The 20754-nt window shown below is 39.4% G+C and overlaps 1 protein-coding gene across 1 annotated transcript in view; it reads left to right on the top strand.

Moving 5' to 3' along the window:
* The window catches only part of OVCH1 (ovochymase 1), a 57236-nt gene that overhangs the window by 2235 nt on the left and 34247 nt on the right, over positions 1–20754 (top strand). The window contains exons 3-13 of the mRNA XM_045466467.1: positions 308–475; positions 747–844; positions 1617–1786; positions 5882–5977; positions 6829–6980; positions 8710–8896; positions 10856–10943; positions 17857–17990; positions 19176–19316; positions 19420–19550; positions 20523–20616. Coding sequence (XP_045322423.1) covers positions 308–475; positions 747–844; positions 1617–1786; positions 5882–5977; positions 6829–6980; positions 8710–8896; positions 10856–10943; positions 17857–17990; positions 19176–19316; positions 19420–19550; positions 20523–20616 — 1459 coding nt within the window. The remainder of the gene's footprint in view (positions 1–307; positions 476–746; positions 845–1616; positions 1787–5881; positions 5978–6828; positions 6981–8709; positions 8897–10855; positions 10944–17856; positions 17991–19175; positions 19317–19419; positions 19551–20522; positions 20617–20754) is intronic.

The following is a 20754-nucleotide window of genomic DNA, read 5'->3' as shown; positions in this document are numbered from 1 at the left end:
ACCTAATTTACGTAATGCTCACCCTCCCAGAGTAACCCCCAAATCGATCCCCAGAGGGAAAGCGAGCTCATCCTGCCCTCCCCAACGCCCCCCCCCCCCCCCGGGGACTCCCTAAGGCAGTTCAGGCTATAAAGAGGCAGGGGAGTCCTGAGGCAAGTTCTAGTCAACATGGGGTAATTGTGGGATAGTCTTGGGAATATCTTGAGAAAAAAAGAGGGATAGTCTGCTGCTCGGTGATATCAGAACATCTGTGTGAGGCCAGGAAAATCTGAAGGTGGAGTCTTGATCAAGGGAATCCTGACCTGAGGTGCTCCGGCTGCGTGCCCACACACACAGGTGCTCTCTCTCACACACAGGGCTGAAGTGTGGGATCCCTGCTGTTGATGCCGAACGTAGGACAACTGTCTTGGATTCTGGATTCTTCTCTGGAAGTACTCGCTGGAGGGATTCAGCATTTGGTGGACAACCGTGGCAGGTCAGGATAACCAAAGCACTGAGCTCTTGAATGAGAAATGCTGACGTTTTCTTCTGGTTTCCAATATCACAGCTCTGGTTAACAGGTGATTTTTCTCTTAAGCCCATTCAACCCTGTCTGCCAAAAAGTTTACTTCGGGGGAAATCTCTTCCTAACCAATTGTATCGGTAACTTAATGTTATACAAGGAGAGTTGACTTCAAGTGTTTCTAAAGGAGGTGACATCACGGGGAGATGCATATGAGTTGTGTTCATACTTTTCTTCTCGGCAGGTCTCCCTAAAATTAGGCGAGCACCGCTTCTGTGCAGGAAGCTTGATCCAAGATGATCTGGTTGTTACAGCAGCACACTGCTTGGTTGGCCTCAATGAGTAAGTTGTGGATTTCCATTACTTATCAAACCTTGGCTCCTAGCAATGGGACTGAGAGATTTGAAGCTCTAAATACCCTGCAAAGTTCAATCCCCATCCCTTTCTGAATTTTTCCACCTGGTCCACCCACTCACTGACGTTCCTGATCCCAGGAAACCTTTATCTGTCTCAAGATTTCCTGTGCCTCCTACTCTACTAATTAGAGACCCCAGAGATCCTAGATGTCCTCTATAATTTGTGGAGTTAGTGGTGAGGTGGGGGCGATGGTTACTTGTTCTAATAAATTATTGACATTTATTGTTAAATGGAGGCTCCAACGTTTTAATAATACGAATTTCAGTCATTAGGAGGAAAACAATACTGTGAAAAGAACAGATACTTAGCCAGATTAAGAGAGATGCTGATAATAAGAAAAGGACAGTTCTAGGAACAGCTTTTGTATCTTGTTAAAAATGACAGACCATATATAGACTAGTACAAAAGAAAAAGAAAAAGAGGCTGCTCTTAAATATTTCATGCAGAACTGCAATTGTTGAGAGGGGAAAGGGTTCACAGAATGTGAACACTCTGATGGAAAGCCATGACTTTACAGATCCCTATAATTTATAGGCAATTATGATAGTTGGTAGTAATCATCAATAAAGGTACATCTTTGAAGACTTAGAAATGCTTCAAGTTACATTAATCACTTTTCATTTAAGTGAGTGAAAACAAGACCGTCTTTCCTGGGGGAAACAGCTATACTTATTGGAGCGTTTTTCTTTGGTTTTAGGAAGCAAATTAAGAGTCTGACTGTGACTGGGGGGCACAACCTCTTTCCGGACGGTAAACAAGAACAGAAGATTCCTGTTTCAAAAATGATTATCCATCCTGAGTACAACAGACTTGGATATATGAGCTCTGATATTGCACTGCTGTATTTAAAACACAAAGTCAAGTTTGGTAAGTAAGGAGAGTTAGCATATTTTAAAAATGTAGGAGAAAAGTGTGCTTTATTAATTCTGTACCAGTTAACAATTAATTTCTGTGTATATCTGGTACTATTAGAATAGCTAAGTTTTGTCCTTCTTAAAATTTTGTTTATAACATATAAAAGCACTGTAAAGACTGAAAGTCCCAGACACAAATTCTATATGCTTAACTTAATCTGCATTTTAAGTCTTTTGTCTTGACTGGGCTATATTCTAGACTTATATTCAGCTCCAGCTTGGGACTTTGGGACATTTGAAAATGTTTTCAGAGACTTCTTTCTCTCCTCATTATGGACTAAATATCTGACACTGAGCACAGGTAATCTAAACATTTTAGAAAAATTTTTAAAAATCTTTTTGTTTTTAACGCAAAAAAGTAAAGTGATCGTGGCCCAAAACAATGAAGGAGCACAAATCTAGAACAATTTGCCATGCATTGAAATAAGCCACTTCCCTTGAGGCATCCCATTGATCTTTAAGAACCTAGAGCTTTAACTTGTCATGCAAGGAGCCTATATGGGAGGAGAGGTGGGGGATGGGTGCATCTGATCTGTGTCTCCCATGTAACCCCTGACTTGACAACAGGTGATGCTTTGAAAGACAGGGGAAAAAAGAGGGAGATATGGCACTTAAAGTGAGGGTATCAGGAAACTTAACTGCTTGAATCTTGGCTCTGGATGGAGGGTTCCCTGAAGGATCTGTAATCATGAGCAAGCAAGCCTCATTCAAGTTAGATGCTGGAATTCCCATCACCTGTGACCAAAAGAAACTATTGCCCTTTTCCCTGTTCCCCTTTATAGAAAAGCTATGAAGTTCCACTTATGGGAGGTATGTCATTTTCCTCTCCTCAGTTCTCATAATTGCGTGTATTAGGTCTGAAATATCTGTTAGACATCCAAGTTAGACTTTCACCCCGACCTGCCACCAAATCTGCTCTTATCACAGTCACTGCCCTCCATGTTGCTAAATTTCAAAGGTAAATGCTCAATCCTCAGATTACTTGGCACGAGTTTTGACAGACTTGCTCATACTCTCCCTGGAAACATTTTCTTCAGTTGAGTTCCAGAAGTCCCTTGGTTTTCCTCCTACCTCTTTTTGCACCCTTTCTTAGTCTTCTATGATGATACCTCCTCCTCTTTGTGACCTCTGTTGGAGTGCTCAGTCCCTGGACCTCTTCTCTATCTACCCTCCTTTAGTATTCTTATCCAGGTTCAAGGTTGTAAACACCATCTGCTTGAAGACTATCCCAAATGTTACCTATCACACATGCTGCTGGGATTAATAGGAGTCGTATAGCTAACTGCCTACTGGTCACCCACCCAGATGGCTAATAGGCATCTCAAACAATATGTTTAAAACAGTCTTGATTATCCCCTGTATCCTATCTACTTTACCCATAGTCTTTCATTTTGATGAATGAGAGCTCTACCCTTCCAGTTGTTTAAGCTAAACACTTTGCACTCAGTGTTAATTCTTCTTTCTCTCACATTGTGTACCTAATCCATCACAAAAGTCCCATGGTTTCTGGCTCACCCAGTCTACTCTTACCATCGTGTTCCAGGCTACCATCCTTTCTTGCTTGGGTTAATTTTAATGGTCTCTTAAATTGTCTTTAGCTTTCTCTTTTGAAAGCCTAATTATTATTAACCTAACAACCAGAATAATACTTTTTAAAATCTAGGTTATGTTCTGTCATTCTGTTCAAAACACTTCAGTGGTTCTTCATTACACTCAGATGGAAATCAATATTTTTATCAATTGCCATCTCTGTCCTCTTAGCCCTAGATCTAGCTTGTTTTTTGTTTTTTCACTATTTTTTTTTCCTTAGTCTGTTCCAGCTATTCTGGCCAACTGTTCTCAAGCATATATGACATTATCCCACTGCAGGGACTTTCCATTCTGTTTCTTACTTTCTTGAAATACTTTCTTCTCACATAACCACTTCGTTTCAAGGCTTTACTCAAATGTCATCTGCTCAGGGGCACCTGGGTGGCTCAGTAAATTAAGTGTCTGACTCTTGATCTTAGCTCAGGTCTTGATACCAGGGTGGTGAGTTCAAGCCCTGCATTGGGTTCTAGGCTAGGTATGAAGCCTAATTAAAAGAAATGTTATCTACTCAAAGGCACTTGCCATGACTATCATATTTAAAACTACATTTCCCATGCCATCTTCCCTAATCCTCAGACTTTGGATCTTCTTTACCCTACTCTGATTTTTCCAGAGTGATATTATCTAATAACCAAATAAGTTATTTTATTTATTATTTGCATTCCTGCTACCCCAACACACACCCTTGTATGTAAAGGATTTATCTTTCTGCTAATTTACTGGAGTCTAGAAAAGTGCTTGCCACATAGTAGTACTGGATTACCATTAGGGGAAACTATCCTTTAGAAACAAGGGTATACCCTCAGTGGAACAGAATATAGAACCCAGAAATTGACCCATGCCTATATGGTCAATTAATCTTTGACAAAGCAGCAAAGAACATCCAATGGAAAAAAGAGTCTCTTCAACAAAGGTTGTCGGGAAAACTGGACCACTTTCTTACACCATACACAAAAGTAAATTCAAAATGGATGAAAGACCTAAAGGTGAAATAGGAAACCATCAAAATCCTAGAGGGGAACACAGGCAGCAACCTCTTTGACCTTGGCCAAAGGAGCTTCTTACTAGACTCCGGAGGCAAGGGAAACAAAAGCAAAAATGAACCATTGGCACTTCATTAAGATAAAAAGATTCAGCACAGTGAAGGAAATAATCAACAAAACTAAAGGGCAACCTACAGAATGAAGAAGATACTTGCAAATGACATACTGGGCAAAGGGCTAGTATCTAAAATCTATAAAGAACTTACCAAACTCAACACCCCAGAAATAATCGAGTTAAGAAATGGCAGAAGACATGAACAGACATTTCTCCAAAGAAGACCTACAAATGGCTAACAGACACAAGAAAAAAAAATGCTTAACATCACTCATCAGAGAAATAAAAATCACAACCACAATGAGATACCACCTCACAACTGTCAGAATGGCTGCAATTAACAAGTTAGGAAACTACTAATGTTGATGAGAATGTGGAGAAAGGAGAACCCTCTTGCACTGTTGGTGGGAATGCAAACGGGTGCAGCCATTCTGGAAAACAGTATGGATGTTCCTCAAAAAGTTAAAAATAGAACTGTCTTATGACTCTACAATTACACTACTATTATTTATCCAAAGGATACAAAAACGCTGATTCAAAGGTGTACATAAATCCCAATGTTTATAGCATTATAGTAGCACTATCAACAATAGCCAAATTATGGAATTCCGATGAACTGATGAATGGATAAAAAAAAGATACATACACATATATACATACAATGGAATATTATCACTCAGACATCAAAAAGATTGAAATCTTGGTCATTTGCAATGACATGGGTTGAGCTAGGGTTTATTTTGCTAAGCAAAAGAAGTCAGAGAAAGACAGATACTATGATTTCACTTATATGTGGAATTTAAGAAACAAAACATGAACATAGGGGAAGGGAAGGGAAAATAAGATAAAAACAGAGAGGAAGGCAAGCCATAGGAGACTTTTAATGATAGAGAACAAACTGAGGGTTGCTGGAGGGGAGGTAGGTGGGGGGTTGGGCTAAATCGGTGATAGGCATTAAGGAGGGCACTTGCTGGGATGAACATTGGGTATTATATGTAAATGATGAATCACTGACTTATACTGAAACCAATACTACACTATATGTAGACTAACTTGAATTTAAATAAAATCTTGGAAGGAAAAAAAAAAGGACAAGTGTATACCCTAAAATGTTAGTTTTGGAGGGTCAAGGTGGTGTGTATAACACTGGATTATGTTCTTCCTATTTTACTTTTTCTGCATTTTTCTAAATTTCTACAACTATGGAATAGTTTTTTATGAGAGGGGAAAACTTAAAATATATATCAATATTATATTTAGAGGGAAAGTGTAGAAGCCATGAAAACAACTGGATGTTACTTTTCTAAATATATTCAGCATCACTTGCCTATCTAGGAACCTTAAAATTTTCTTTTTCCAGGAACTGCTGTTCAGCCAATCTGTCTTCCCCATAAAGATGATAAATTTGAAGCAGGGCTTCTTTGCATGACCAGTGGATGGTGCAAGATTTCAGAGAGTAAGAGGCATCAAAAAATATATAGCAGTTTTAGATTTCTTTGCCCACTAGAAGCAGAAATTGTATTGGCCACGAGTAATATATTTATCCTATTTTGTTTTTGTTTTTTTCCCGAGTTATAATCCAGTGAGAATTTCTTGTGGTTTTCACCATAAAAATGTCTGTATCTAAGGCTCAACATAAAACTTCTGCTGACCATTTTGGTTATGATGTGTCAGAAAAAGAAAACCAGCAGTAACTATGACAGATGAAGAAGAATACAGTAAAGGGATAATCAGGAAATAGTCACAATAGTTAAATTTCCTTGTCTTTAATATTATGATTTTTCAAAATTAAGAATTTCACAAATACTGCTTTATTGACTAAAGTTTTCCACTTAGGAAAACTTGAAGTATATGGTTAGGAAAGATACAATTGCCTATATTACCTTAAAAAAAATCTGCTAATAAAAAAATGTCCTTTATCACATATCTGATTTTAGGAAAGAATATAATTCACACCTTACAAAAGGACTTCCACATTTTGATTAAACATGGTTGAAATATGTTTTTTTTTTTTTAACATTTATTTATTATTGAGAGACACAGAGCGTGAGCAGGGGAGGGGTAGAGAGAGGGGGAGACACAGAATCTGAAGTAGGCTCCAGGCTCTGAGCTGTCAGCACAGAGCCCAAAGCGGGGCTCAAACTCCCAAACTGTGATATCATGACCTGAGCCGAAGTGGGATGCTTAACCAACTGAGCCACCCAGGTGCCCCTAAACATGGTTGAAATAGTTTTATACTTGTAGGGTTCTTACTGATTTGTTTCAGTAAGGACAATTGTTGACTAACTCATCAGTCCACCTCCACAGCATCAGAGTATTCAGATGTCCTACAAGAAGTGGAGCTTCCCATCGTGGATGACAGAACGTGTAATTCTGTGCTGACGGGTATGAATTTTCCTCTCCTGGGGAGGACCATGATGTGTGCCAGTTTTCCTGATGGGGAAAAGGAGGCCTGTCAGGTAAAAAGCATAAGCCAGCCCAGTTATTCAGTATCATATAAGCGATAGTGGATTCTGCCTTTTCCCATGAGCTGCTTTTGGGGAATAATTGCTTCAACATTCTTTTTTTGTTCATCTTTCCACCATGCTTCTACTGAAAAGGTTTACTTGACCTGGCCTGAGAGCATTCTTTCCTGTTCTGTGCCCATTCTTACCCCCACCCCTCTTTTTGGGAAGATGGAAGGAGGGAAGATGGGGGGAGGGGTTCAACATTTCCAACCTAATGCAATGGTGCAAGAGCACTTTGGCTCTATCTGATTAGGTCTATCTGTGAATTATTTTTCATTCCACTTTTTGTTAAACAGTGTGACTTTTTTTAAGTGTTGAGTGCAGAATGCAATGTTTGTACAATGTTTGACCAAAGATGGCACAGCTATAGTAACTGTTGGTTAAAACATGTTGTGAATTACCTCCCAAGGCTGACTACAGTAGCTTATAAAGAAGTCCGATCTTCACAAGTTAGAGGAAAAGGAGACCAATTTGTGAAAGACATGAGTTTTAAGTTTTAGATAGAGAAGATAATTTACTTGGAAAACCACTTTTTTTTTTTTTAAATCGGAGGAGTCGGGAGTTTTTATTCTTCCCCAACAAGCAGCTTGAAACTGCTGTAGGAAGCTCCCTAAAATTATCTGTTGGAAAATTTCTTGACTTTTCTGTTCTGGAGCAAGGGGGCAGGTGGTGACAGGACAAGTAGCAGGGAGAGTTTGGAAGGGAAGAGATAGAAATTTACAATTATCCCACTTTCTAAATTGGGACATAGATTAAGGGTGTTTTATCCTGTCTGCATCCTTGAGAGGCAATCCTTGGGGGGTGGGCGGTTAAACCCTCAATTCTCTGCCTTTTGAAGAGGGTTTAAGTCTGGCACAGAATTGACCCATGTTCCCAAAACACCACATTATTATGAAGGATTATTAAAGAAAGGATCCTAAAATCATGGGTTCTTTATCCTCTACTCTGAGAACCAACAGTCCTATACATATAGCCGCTGGAACAAAATTAGGCCTCTGTTCTGTTCTGAGAGCCTTCAGCCATTGCATGAACTTGACTCAATTCACTGGTGCTGTAGGCTTGGATATGACCCAATCTTTCCTAGCAATTCCAGATGGCAAAGTAGAGCGGAAGAATGTACCTGTCAATTCCCCCTGCTCCTTTCACTGGTTGCAGAATGCATGTGGTTGTTCACAAACAAGTAGGGGCAAGAGAAAAATTAAGTGTTAGCTCAACAAGATTGCAGGCACTAATTGTAAGGAGGTTACATTTGGGCAAAAACACTGTACCTTGAAACTAATGATGAAGAGGCAAAAAAATGGATTAAAAAAATGCTGATTGATAGTAACCAGTGGGTATATATGCCTCTACTATTTCTCTTTTTGGGATGAGTGCTGTTTGTTGTTGTGCTGAAATACTTTTTTTTTTTTAATTTTTTTTAACGTTAATTTATTTTTGAGACAGAGACAGAGCATGAACGGGGGAGGGCCAGAGAGACAGGGAAACACAGAATCTGAAACAGGCTTCAGGCTCTGAGCTGTCAGCACAGAGCCCGATGCGGGGCTCGAACTCATGGACCGTGAGATCATGACCTGAGCTGAAGTCGGACACCTAACTGACAGAGCCACCCAGGCGCCCCTGTGCTGAAATACTTTTAACTCGTGAATATTTTCAAGTTTCATTTTTTTCTGTCCCACAAAAGGGAGACCCCGGAAGTCCATTGGTTTGTAGAAGAGGCAATGGAATCTGGGTCCTTGCTGGGATAACTTCCCAGGGAGCTGGTTGGACTAGAGGTTGGACTTTAAGAAATAACCATAGAAGGGCATCACCTGGCATTTTCTCCAAGGTGTTTGAGTTGATGGATTTCATCACTCAGAACACATTCACAGGTAGGTATAATTTCTGTGAATTCATCCTTCTGCCTTTTGTTCTAAATCAAAAATTGATCATGCTTATTTCAAGGGTAGTTATTCTGATATGTTGCAGATATAATCAGAACTAAGCTGTAAAAGAAAGGATGACTTTATCTGGTTTTCAATTCCTAATCCAATGTATATAAACTTAAATCTCTGAATTCATGAGAACTGTTCTCTTTCAGTTTAACTTGAACTTAACTTGGAAAGAGCCTGAATCTTCAAGTTTCTGTTCATGTAGATCTTCATGAGATATGGGTCTTTTTTTTGTAATGATGAGATTTTTTTAAAAAATAGTCTTTGAGAAAGGATTCTTGCTTCATTTATCCAGGTGACATACCTTTTTCCCCTAAACTAGTTTAGAGCACTAAAAATAAATTACTCACCTCCCATTTTCCCCACTCACCTTTGTTAATTTTACTTGACAACAGTGGGGAAAATAAGGGAGGCCTTGGAGGGTTACTTTGTTTTGCAGCACTAAAATCTAGAATTAGGAAACAAATGTGGGTCTGGAGATGCCAAGCCTGTCCTCAGGGAACTTTCCTACTATTTGGGAAGACAGAGGAGTATGTTGGCCCAGTGATGAAAGATGAGCTAAGCTAAGCTACAAGGTGAGCTAAGCCCCTGAGAGCTGTCAGAGCACTGAGGACAAGGCAGAGGGGCTCAGTCCCAAGGGATACAAGGTTTGCCTTGCAGAGGGACAGCACCTGCGCAAGAGGGCAGCCTTTGCAGAACAGAACGAGTGAGGACACACAACTTACAGGACCAAGCAGTTCAGTACAAGAAGGAAGTCGTTTCAAGGCCGGGAGCCAGAGGGTCAGAGCACAGGGCTCCCTCCAGCCTTCCCTCATTGCAGTCCAAGATCAGCCACCTTGCTGATGATTCGAGAAGCACCACTGTTAACTGGTCCAGCTGAGCACCAGAGCTCCCTCTGACTAGAGCAGGCTTGCCACTCCGATTTGGACCTCAGAGTGAAAGTGTTCTGTTCATTGTCATTACTGCACAGGGAGAGTCTCTCCAGGTAGCAATTCTATTCAGTTTTCATCACCTGAAAGAGAAGGTTAAAAGGATTAATAAGCCCTGAACAAAGGTTAACAGTAACAATATTTTAAAATGGCAATGAAATCAGCCAGTAATGGTTAATTCCACAGTCAAATAATAGCACAATGTGACAATTTATTTAAATAATACTTCCTTAACATCATCTAAGCTTCTCATGCCACAGTTGCCTATTTCTTCTAGTTTCCAACAATTAAAATGTGACACTGGAATTTGGAATTGCTGAGTGCATGATAGAGACTTGACATGTCCCTGCTAAAATTTGTGTACTTTCGGGGCGCCTGGGTAGCTCGGTCAGTTAAGCACCTGAATTCGGCTCAGGTCATAATCTCATGGTTCATGAGTTCAAGCCCTGTGTCAGGCTCTGTGCTGACAGCTCAAAGCCAGGAGCATGCTTCAGATTCTGTGTCTCCCTTTCTCCCTGCCCCTCCCCCACTTGTGCACTCGCTCTCTCTCAAAAATAAACATTAAAAATTTAAATATAAAAAAATTTAAATATAAAACTTGTGAACTTTTACTTTAGTATTTTTATACAAAGGTATTTTATTATAACCCAGGATATCCTAGTGAGAAATGGGGGAGAAAGCCGTATTAGTGCCATGTAATAAAAATTTGAAACCTTGATGTGACTCATGATTTGCAAAAGCTGGATAAAGAAATATTAAATCTGAAGAACTTGGGTAAAGAAAAGAACATTATGATTTATAAATTATCTCAGTGAAGTCTAAGTACAGTGTCTAGGTCAAAGCATCCAAAAACGTGCATTCCCATAAATATAAACTATATAAATTACAAAGCTTCAAGCTATGTATCATATATCTTGAAATTCTGTTCATAGCTGAAGTAAATAATCAACTTTTTTCTACATTTTGAAAGATTGTAGATCTGAGAGACCAGTGTTATTTGGAGAAAATGGGAAGATTCGTTACCACCATTCCAAAGAAAGCAGCTGTTCTCATAATTGGTATGTATCCAAGGTAGGATGATTCTTGGGTTTCCGCCCCCCAATATCAGGCCACTTAAGGGGCTATGTTTTGTGAATTTTGTCTAGTATTTCAATTTCTTAATCTGCTTAACATAAAAGTCTATATGTTTCATCTGATATTTTCTGATTAGCAAACATTTGCTGGTTGGTATTTCTGCTATCCACCGATACAAATCATCAGCACAAGTAGTATGAAGACTGGAGCTTATCTGAACTGATGTTTTCAAATATCCAATGTTGAAAGCATCTGCTAGTGAGATTGTTAGGGGAATTTAGTGATGAATCCTTTCCTACTTATTTCTGTAATAATGGTGATATTTTATTTCCCAGAAGATGGGAAATAGCTGGAGATGAATATGCTTCACTGTCTTTAAATTTTTTCTACATAGTCTGTCCCCTCTAAAGATACCTTTAAGCTTTAGAAATAAGTTTTGCAAGTATTTCGCTTCCTCAAGTGTTCTGAATTTTAAAAATTGTATGAGCATTTAAAGATATGCAAAGGTAGATCATAGTTCTGTGAGTTTATAATCTGGTAAGAAGAAAGAGCTGGATAAAAAACTATAGTGTAAAACAAGACCAATAAGCTTTATAATCCACACTACCCAGGCGTAGGGTGGTATTTTGGAAAATAGAAAGACTAATTGGCATTGCAGTGGTTTGTGAGGCATGTGTGTGTTTATACCGTGATTGGGAGACATGGAGGTAGGAATGTTTTAATGAAGGGGATAGTATTGAAACTACGCATTGAAGGATAGTTATAATTTTATAGCTCATGAAGCTGTTTGTAGCTCTAGTGTCTAAGAGATTTCAACATATCATGCCACCTACAGGGGATAATGTGTAAGAAATGTCAGGGAGGTAGAGAATATCATGGTTGTTTGGACAATGTGAGTCACAGGACAGCTGGACAGTAATGTTAGCATAAATAAGAACTGGTATAGCAGTGGACAATGAAGATAAAAAGGCTGGTTAGCTCTTAGTTATAGAGGGTCTTAAATTCCATGAGGAGAAGATTAGATTTTTTTGCTGTAAGCAATGGGAAACTAAAATGGTGGCAAGATTATAATTTATAAAATGAATGTATAATGACCTGTAGATATTTGTTGTAAATATAGAAAGGAAATAATGTGGCTTAATTTCAGCCAATATTTAAAAGGCTTAAAAGTCTAAGTTGAGGAGCACCTGGGTGGCTCGGTTGGTTCAGTGTCTGAATCTTGATTTCAGTTCAGATCATAATCCCAGGGTCATGAGACCAGGCCCTGCATTGGGCTCTGTACTGAGAATGGAGGCTGCTTATGATTCTCCCTCTCTCCCCCCTTTCCCCAGGTTGTATGCACACTCTATCTCTAAAATAAAATTTTAAAAAGTCCAAGTTGACTCTCTGTGTGTCAACCTAGTAATGTAATACCAATAAAGGCTTTGCCATTTTTGCTTAAACTTTGAGGAAAATAGCATCTAGAATAAGAGTGAGAGTCCTATTTTATTAGAGTCCTGGGCAGGGGCATTGGGAGGGGTCTCCAGGTACAATCTTTAAATTTTTTTTTTTCAACGTTTATTTATTTTTGGGACAGAGAGAGACAGAGCATGAATGGGGGAGGGGCACAGAGAGAGGGAGACACAGAATCGGAAACAGGCTCCAGGCTCTGAGCCATCAGCCCAGAGCCCGACGCGGGGCTTGAACTCACGGACGGACGGCGAGATCGTGACCTGGCTGAAGTCGGACGCTTAACTGACTGCGCCACCCTAGCGCCCCATCCAGGTACAATCTTTAGAAAGAGGCATCGATAAGCTAGAAATTATCTGAAGGACAATGGCTAACATGGAAAGAAATTTGGAATGATATCTTGGGAGATATGGTAGAAGGAACCAGGAATGGTTTTGATGCAAAGAAGACTTGAGAGGAGGAAGGAATTGTCTGAGGATCTACTACAGAAGCAGAATTGCACTTGCTCCAGTGAAGTGCAGAGCTGAGAATAAGGAGCTGGAAGGTTAGGAGAAAGCAGATTTCAATCCAATGTAAGGTAGTTTCTTTTTTTTTTTTTTTTTAATTTATATTATTCATTTGGGGGGGGGAGGGGCAGAGAGAAGGAGAGAGAGAATCCCAAGCAGGTTCTGCACTGTTAGCATGCAGTATGATGTGGGGCTCAATCCCACAAACCACGAAATCATGGCCTGAGCCAGTATCAAGAGTCAGACGCTTAACTGACTGAGCTACTCAGGCACCCTGCAATAGAAGGTAGTTTCTAACTTGAAAGAGTTCTGAGATCTAATGGCCTTCCTCAGGAGTAATGAATTTGCTTTATAAGTAGATATTTGAGAAAAGCATGGATGGTTATGGGTGGAGTTGTAGAAAGCATTTGTACATTGGGCTAAGAGACATGCAGATGACAGCCAATTTACCCTCAAGCAAAGAGAACCTGTGATTCAACTTAGACAATGAAGTATCGAAGAGATTTCTGCAGGAAAGACTTTCAAGGCAAAAACGTTTGTTATCAGTGTTAGATATTGCAGAAGGCAAAATGAGGTGAGATAAAATGCCACTGGATATGGCAGCTAATTGAGTAGAATTGTAGGATCAGGAGCTATATTCATAACTGGCTGAGTGGTTGTTGAAGACTTGGTATCTTTCCTTCATCAAATAGTCAAAACATTTTTATCAAAGCTTTAAGATGTGCCAAGCACTGTTTCAGGTGCTAGAAATAAAGCCGTGAATGAAACAGACAGAAATGCTTCCTTTGGAGACGAGTTGGAAAATGGAGAACAGGGGTACTACAAATAACGTTATAAATAATAGTAGGAGGTGGTAAGCGCTATGCAGAAAACCATAGCAAGAAGGTGGGATGGTTGTGCAATATTAGAGAAGTTGCTCAGGAAAAGCCTAATTATAAGGATGATATTTGAACAAAGACTTGAATAAGATGTGGGAGGGAATCATATGGTCATCTTTGGAAGGAACATTCTTTGCAGAAGGAATGTCATATGTGAGGCAGGAAAATTTTTGGTATATCTGGGGAACAGTAGAATCAAAGCACTAGAGCTAAGTGATGGGTGGAAATGGTCATGGTTAGCGTGGTCAAACTTAGAAGACATAAGAAGGTCTTTGAATTTTACTACAAGATGTATTGTCATTGGAGGACTTTGAGCAGACAAGGAACATGATCTGACACACTTAAAAAGGATTACTTTGGTTGTTTCATTGAAAATAGACCATAGGGGCACCTGCATGGCTCAGTCAGTTGAGTGTCCAACTCTTGATTTCAGCTCAGGGCATGATCTCATGGTTCATGAGTTCAAATCCTGCATTGGGTTCTGCAATGGCCCTACAGATTCTGCTTGGAATTCCCTCCCTGTCTCTCTGCCTCTCCCCTGCTTGTGCATGCATGCTCTTTAAATAAGTAAATAAACTTAAAAAAAAAAAAAAAAGAAAGAAAATAGACTCTGGAAGGGAAAGACCAAGAGCTGAGCCCTGTTAGTGTCATTGGTATTGACATCAATAATCCAGGTAAGCATGATGGCTTGGGATCAGGTTTGCAATAGTAGAGGAGGTGAAAAGTGATAGAACCACAGGATTTGATAGTGAGTTGAAAATGTGGTTGTAAGAGAGAGAGAGCCTTATAATTTAACATGAGGGTTTTTGACCTGTAGGAGGCATGGGAGTGAGGGCTTGCTGCCCTTGTTTCAGATGAGGAGACAGTTAACAGTGAAGAGAAAGAGGAAGACAGGACAGTGGCTTTTGGATAGTAGGACAGGTTTCAAGAGAAGCAGGGTTTTTTGTTGTTGTTGTTGTGTTGTGTTGGGGTGGGTGGGTTAGGCTTAACTGTGCTTATGAGCAGAAGAAAGTAAGATGAGCCAAGAGAAATGTATAAATACATGAAGGATGTTTCATGAGAACAGAACAGTTAAAGAAGATTTAGCTTTGGAAAAAATGAAGAATAATCACTTTCCTGAGAAAGCAACAACAACAACAACAAAATTCAGGTTACCTATAGGAAGGTTAAATGAATTTACACTAGATGTCTTCTTAGTAATTGTAAGGTTTCAGCTGCTTCAAGTTTAGAGGATGAAGTTGAGATTAAATAGTTAAGATACTTAATAGCATGTAAGGACTAAAATGAATCAAGCAGAGATTAATGGGAAGACTTTCAGCAACTTTACAACTCAGTATTAGCATGAATTGATACTGTATTTCAGCAAATCTAAAACAAACTGGTTGTAAAATTGTTATTTTATGTACTCAACAAAGAAATAAAAAATACCCCAGATCAGGAGATTTCAAATAAAGATGGGACACCAAAAGCTGTATGTTCAGTGTAAGGCTAAACCAGGCACACGCCCACCCATGTGGAAAGCTACATGCCCCTACCTTGACACTGGTGTAGAGAGGGGTAAAAATCTTCTCTGAGATTTTGAATCACAAGCTAATACTTATGCAGGTATGTAGTCTAAAATTCCCACCACCCGTATAGTCTGAAACACCTGAAAATAACGTAAGTAGCATGCAGTTGATAGTGCTCCTGGGTGACTGGCCAGAGATCATTCCTCTCTGCAAGAACTGTGTCCATCTAAGTCTAAAAGAATTAATTGTAAGACTATACTGTAAGAACCTTCTGATTCTGGAATGTTCCAACGTGGAGGAAAAAACATGTGCTTTAGAAATGTAATGCGATACGGAATCAATCTGCATCTTAGTGATTTCTCCATTATGCTAAGCAGCCTTGAGAATGGTAGAAGCATTAATTGAAGATGGAGTTAATTAACTAATGTTAAGATAGAAACAAATAATGTGAAGAAGGAGCAAGGAGTTACACAGTTCCTCCAAGCCTATTGTTATTCTGCTGGGTGGTACCTAGATTCTGAGACCTGGCAGATAAAGGACACTCAGGTCATCTCTCCCCTTCCATGCCTGTGGGAGACATTGCATTTCTTTCTTTCTTTCTTTTTTTTTTTTTTTTTTAACCGTTTATTTATTTTTGGGACAGAGAGAGACAGAGCATGAACGGGGGAGGGTCAGAGAGGGAGACACAGAATCCAAAACACGCTCCAGGCTCTGAGCTGTCAGCCCAGAGCCCGACGCGGGGCTCGAACTCATGGACCGCGAGATCGTGACCTGAGCCGAAGTCAGTCGCCCAACTGACTGAGCCACCCAGGCGCCCCGAGACATTGCATTTCTAAGAGCCTAGAACAGTGCCTGGCATATAATAATGCTCAATAAACATTTGAATAGGTAAATCAAGGCTTAATTTTGGTAATCCTCTCTCACTTAGCTTGATTAGACCTCAGAATCCTTTGCAACACAGCAGTCACTAACAACAAACCAGGTTGGCATATGATTTGAAATCTGTTTTCTATCACTGAGGTAGGGATTTTGAGGTAGACAATAATTTGATGAACAGGAGAAAGTACTTGCCTTTGAAGCCATAAAGCCCAACCTATATTTCCTATTATGTGTGAGGTGTGATGAGTCTTTTAATATCATGACAGTTTTCTTATTTGGAATAAGGGGAATTATTTCTCCCTGCCCACTTCAGAGGGTTATAAAGAGCCTCAATAAGGATGATAGATGTGGAGTGCTTTTTCAATTGAAGTGCCTAAAAAAGTGAGCTTTGTAATATATTAGACAGCTTATTGTTTTATAAATTGAAGTGCTTAAAGAGGGATTTTAATAATATTTAAGCAGCCTATTTTGACCTCGATGTTCAAGATGATGGACTTGAAAAAGTAAAGCAGGGAGTTTCTGGTTAAGAAGATATTTAGTAAGAATTGTTACATTTGGTTTTTGGAAACAGGGCATTAAAAAGCTGGATAACTCCTACAGTCCTGAACACTTATTACTTAGAGGGCAGTGATACTGTTAAGAGGTCTAAGGCTGTTGATGGAGTGCCTGGGTGGCTCAGTCAATTAAGTTGTCTGACTCTTGGTTTTGGCTCAGGTCATGATCTCATGGTTTTGTGGATTTGAGCCCTGCATTGGGGGGTCTGTGCTGGCAGTGTGGAGCCTGTTTGGGATTCTCTCCCCGCCTCTCTCTCTCTGCCCTTCCCCCGCTCATGCTGTCTCTCTCTCTCTCTCTCTCTCTCTCTCTCAAAAATAAATAAACTTTAAAAAAGTATGTAAAAAAAAAAAAAACACAACAACAAAAAAAGGTCTAAGTCTGTTGAGAAAGACTGCCAAGTTTTAGAAAGAGGTTTGTTCTGACATGTTAGATTCCAGGTAAGAGTGCTTTGCAGCCCAATGATTGTGAGGCACAAAAGATGCTAAGGATTTACGGTCTGCTGGGGTTTCTTTTCTTTAATAATACGAATTCGTGTAGGAAAAGTAAAAGATTATGTGTTAAATTATGTAAGACTCCTTTCAAAATGTTTAGACATATTTCTAAAGATGTTAATAAAAGGTCACAGCTGACCTTACTGGAAGTTAGGGAGGTGACATTGCACCTGCAAGGACTGAGATCCAGGCTGACCTTGGAGGATGTGGCTGGTTAGAGTTAACATATGCAGCATGGTCAATCCATAATTCATGACCCATAATTTGACTTCTGGGTGAAAACTATGAATTTTCAATTAGGCTAATAAGTTAGAACAAAGAGGTGAATCTTAGGGTTTTCAATTTACAGATCAGAATCCTAGCATTTTATAACTGAATGAAATTTAAAGGGTGGGTTCCAGCCACTCTCTAATAGAGGCTCTAATTCCAGCCTCTATTTGTTGGATAAATGCCAGCAATTTGAGCCTATCCAAATTATTCTTACATAAGGAACTTCCATTGCCTATTATCTTCTAATAGTCTTTATGATTTTTGTTACTGGTAAGTTATGAGCTAAAGCCCATATATTAGATCTTATTTGTCACACTTGACTGTCCCATTTATTATACTTTCTCCACCTTCCCCTGTCTAGCTTATGTATGTGGAAAATAATGGTACCAGAAGATAAAATTATCCTGATAAAATTTGCAAGCTTAGACATACAAAATCAAGTTGGTTGTGACGATGGCTATATATCTTTACAATCAAGCAATGGAGTGCTTATTAGTACGTATGTTACATTTATTTTTTCTTGTCATGTTAGAGTATCTGAACAACTGAAGATGTGCAAAGGGACCTGAAGTTAGATATCTGCCATAGAACACTTTATATGCTGTCCATTTCCTGAAGGGGCAGATGTGTGTGGTAAGAGAGGAACCAATGACTGGCATGTTGAGTGAGCTATTCCCTCCTCAGGTTGAGTAGCAGCTTTGAATGACATTGATCTCACAATTATCAGAAACTTCCTTTCAGGGCAACATCTATTTTGTTTTTTGGTTTTATCACAAAAGTGGGTGCCTGTTTGCCAAATTTGGTAAAGACAGGTAAGTAACTGGAAGAAAATGTAAACCATTAAAAATCCTACCACCTAGAGATAAATGCTGTTAACATTTTGGGGTACTGTATATTCATTTATACATAATAACTATACACATTGAACTTCACATTGTTTTATAATGTTCTTTTCTCCCATGACAATAGATCATTTTCAGGTCATTTGTGGAATACCACTTATACACTATATAAGCATAATTGATAACTTTAATTGAAATATGTGTTAAGCATCTTGATAGAAGATCTCTAGAGCTGGTATAGACCTTGGTCTCTAGGTCTCCCTAGGCCAGTGATTAGGACAAATAGCTTGTTGCAAATCGACAGGATACTGTAGATAAGGTATTGTGCTAAGGGTTATAATATTCATTGACTAAATGATTTCACATTCAGGCCTGCAATTTACCTAGGAACCATTCTTTCAACCAATCATTTGTTAAAAAATCAACAATGTGCCAGATATCATATCAAGTCCTACACATATGTGGAGTAAAAACAGTCTCTGCTCTAATGCAATTGCAGTCTGATAAGGTATCTAAGCGTGTACCATAAAGTAGAAAATGACATGGTACAGGAAATGTGCTGTGGTGACTCAGAAAAGGTACCTCTTACTTCAGTGGGTATTTAGGACGGTTTATGAGAACTGGACTTTGAGTCAGGCCCTGAAGGATGAGTAGAATTTAGACATGTGAGATTGAGTTTGAAAAAGCACAGATACAGACAGTGTGGAAAAATTAAATTAACCAGTAAATAGTTTGGTGGGTTGAGAACACAGAGTTCCTGGAACATAGTGTTAGGAAAAAAAATTAACAAGTTTGTGACATTTTTAGTAATGCTATTTCAATTTCTTTTCCTTTTAAGGTAAGGTCTGTGGAGATAAATTGCCTTCACCATTGCTGACTGAGACCAGTGAGGCCACAGTGACATTTGTTTCTGATCCAGAAAATGGTGGCAGCAGCTTTGAGCTTACATTTACTGCTGTTCAGAAGAACTCAGAAGCTGGTATCTCAGATATTTAATTCCCTGATGGTTTTATCTGATATGGGAATAAGGAAGAGGGAATGCCTTTGGCCATTCACTTTGGATTTCCCTGACACTTCAGCAGATTCAGGCTGTGGGAGTGTATCTGTATTGGTGGAAGAAGGGATGATTCACTCTGCCAGTTATCCTGACTCGTATCCCATGAATGTAAAGTGTCATTGGTTCATTCGTGCTCCGGAGAAACACATTATAAAGGTAAGCAGCTAAGGAAGATCTTTACTTCATTGAGAGCTTAGCTGTGTTGGTTAGGCAGAACTTGCTTCATCCTGGCTATGAAACTGCCATTATGACTAGGAGCTTCAGTTTGCCACCATATATAAATATATCAACCTACATCTGGATCTATAAATGTGCTTTGAAAAGTTTGAGCAGTTTAAGAGAATACTTCGAAAAGTAGGCCTCCTTCTCATCTAACACCCATCATACCTCCTAATGGCAAGTGAACACTAGAGTGTCCCTAGGGAGATCTTCTGAGCATTTAGAAGCATGCATATATTTACATTGCTTAGCAATGCTTTTTCTCCTTAAAAATATCTCAAAGATCTTTCCAAATGAGTCCACAGAGCACTTTTCATTAACTGCATACATTATATTGTGTGATATTCCATAATTTCTTTCTTTTTAATTTTTTTTAATGTTTATTTATTTTTGAGAGAGACAGAGACAGACCACAAGTGGGGAAGGAGCAGAGAGACAGGGAGACACAGAATTGGAAGCAGGCTCTGAGCTGTCAGCACAGAGCCCGACACGGGGCTCGAACTCACAAAGCATGAGATCGTGACCTGAGCTGAAGCCGGACACTCAACCAGCTGAGCCACCCAGGGGCCCCGATATTCCACAATTTAAGTCAGGTCCCAATAATATACACTTAGTGGGTTTCCAGTCTTTGCCCTTACCAGCAGTGCTAGTACATTCTTGTGTCCATGTATTTGGGCACCTGTGGATGTATGTGATTCCCAGGAGTGGACTTTCTGTGTCAAAGGATTTGTGCATTTAAACCTCATAGTCATTGCCAAATTGCTCTCCAAAGAGGCTGGAATTACTTACACTTCTATCAATAGAATAGGAGGGGTAACTGCCAGCCTTTTCATGTTCAGAGGGAAGCTTTTAAAGTTCATCTCTTCTCTTCCTTGACCATTTCTCTGGTTATGTTTCTAATTTGCACAGTTGGAATTTGAGGACTTTATCACTGAATTTAGCCCAAACTGTATTTATGATGCTGTTGTGATTTATGGTGATCCTGAAGAGGAGCACGAGTTAGGTGGGTGACATTCCATCTGTAAAGAACAAGAGTAGTTGTAACACTGACTGGCCTCCTTGGGTGACACAAAGTTGAATGAGAATAAGGATTTCTTATTCTGGAAACTCAGGTGTCAAAAAACTTTAGCTTTAACCGATG

Source organism: Leopardus geoffroyi, chromosome B4 (genome assembly GCF_018350155.1).
Source record: "Leopardus geoffroyi isolate Oge1 chromosome B4, O.geoffroyi_Oge1_pat1.0, whole genome shotgun sequence".
Lineage (NCBI taxonomy): Eukaryota > Metazoa > Chordata > Mammalia > Carnivora > Felidae > Leopardus > Leopardus geoffroyi.
This window is presented reverse-complemented; position numbering and strand designations above follow the sequence as displayed.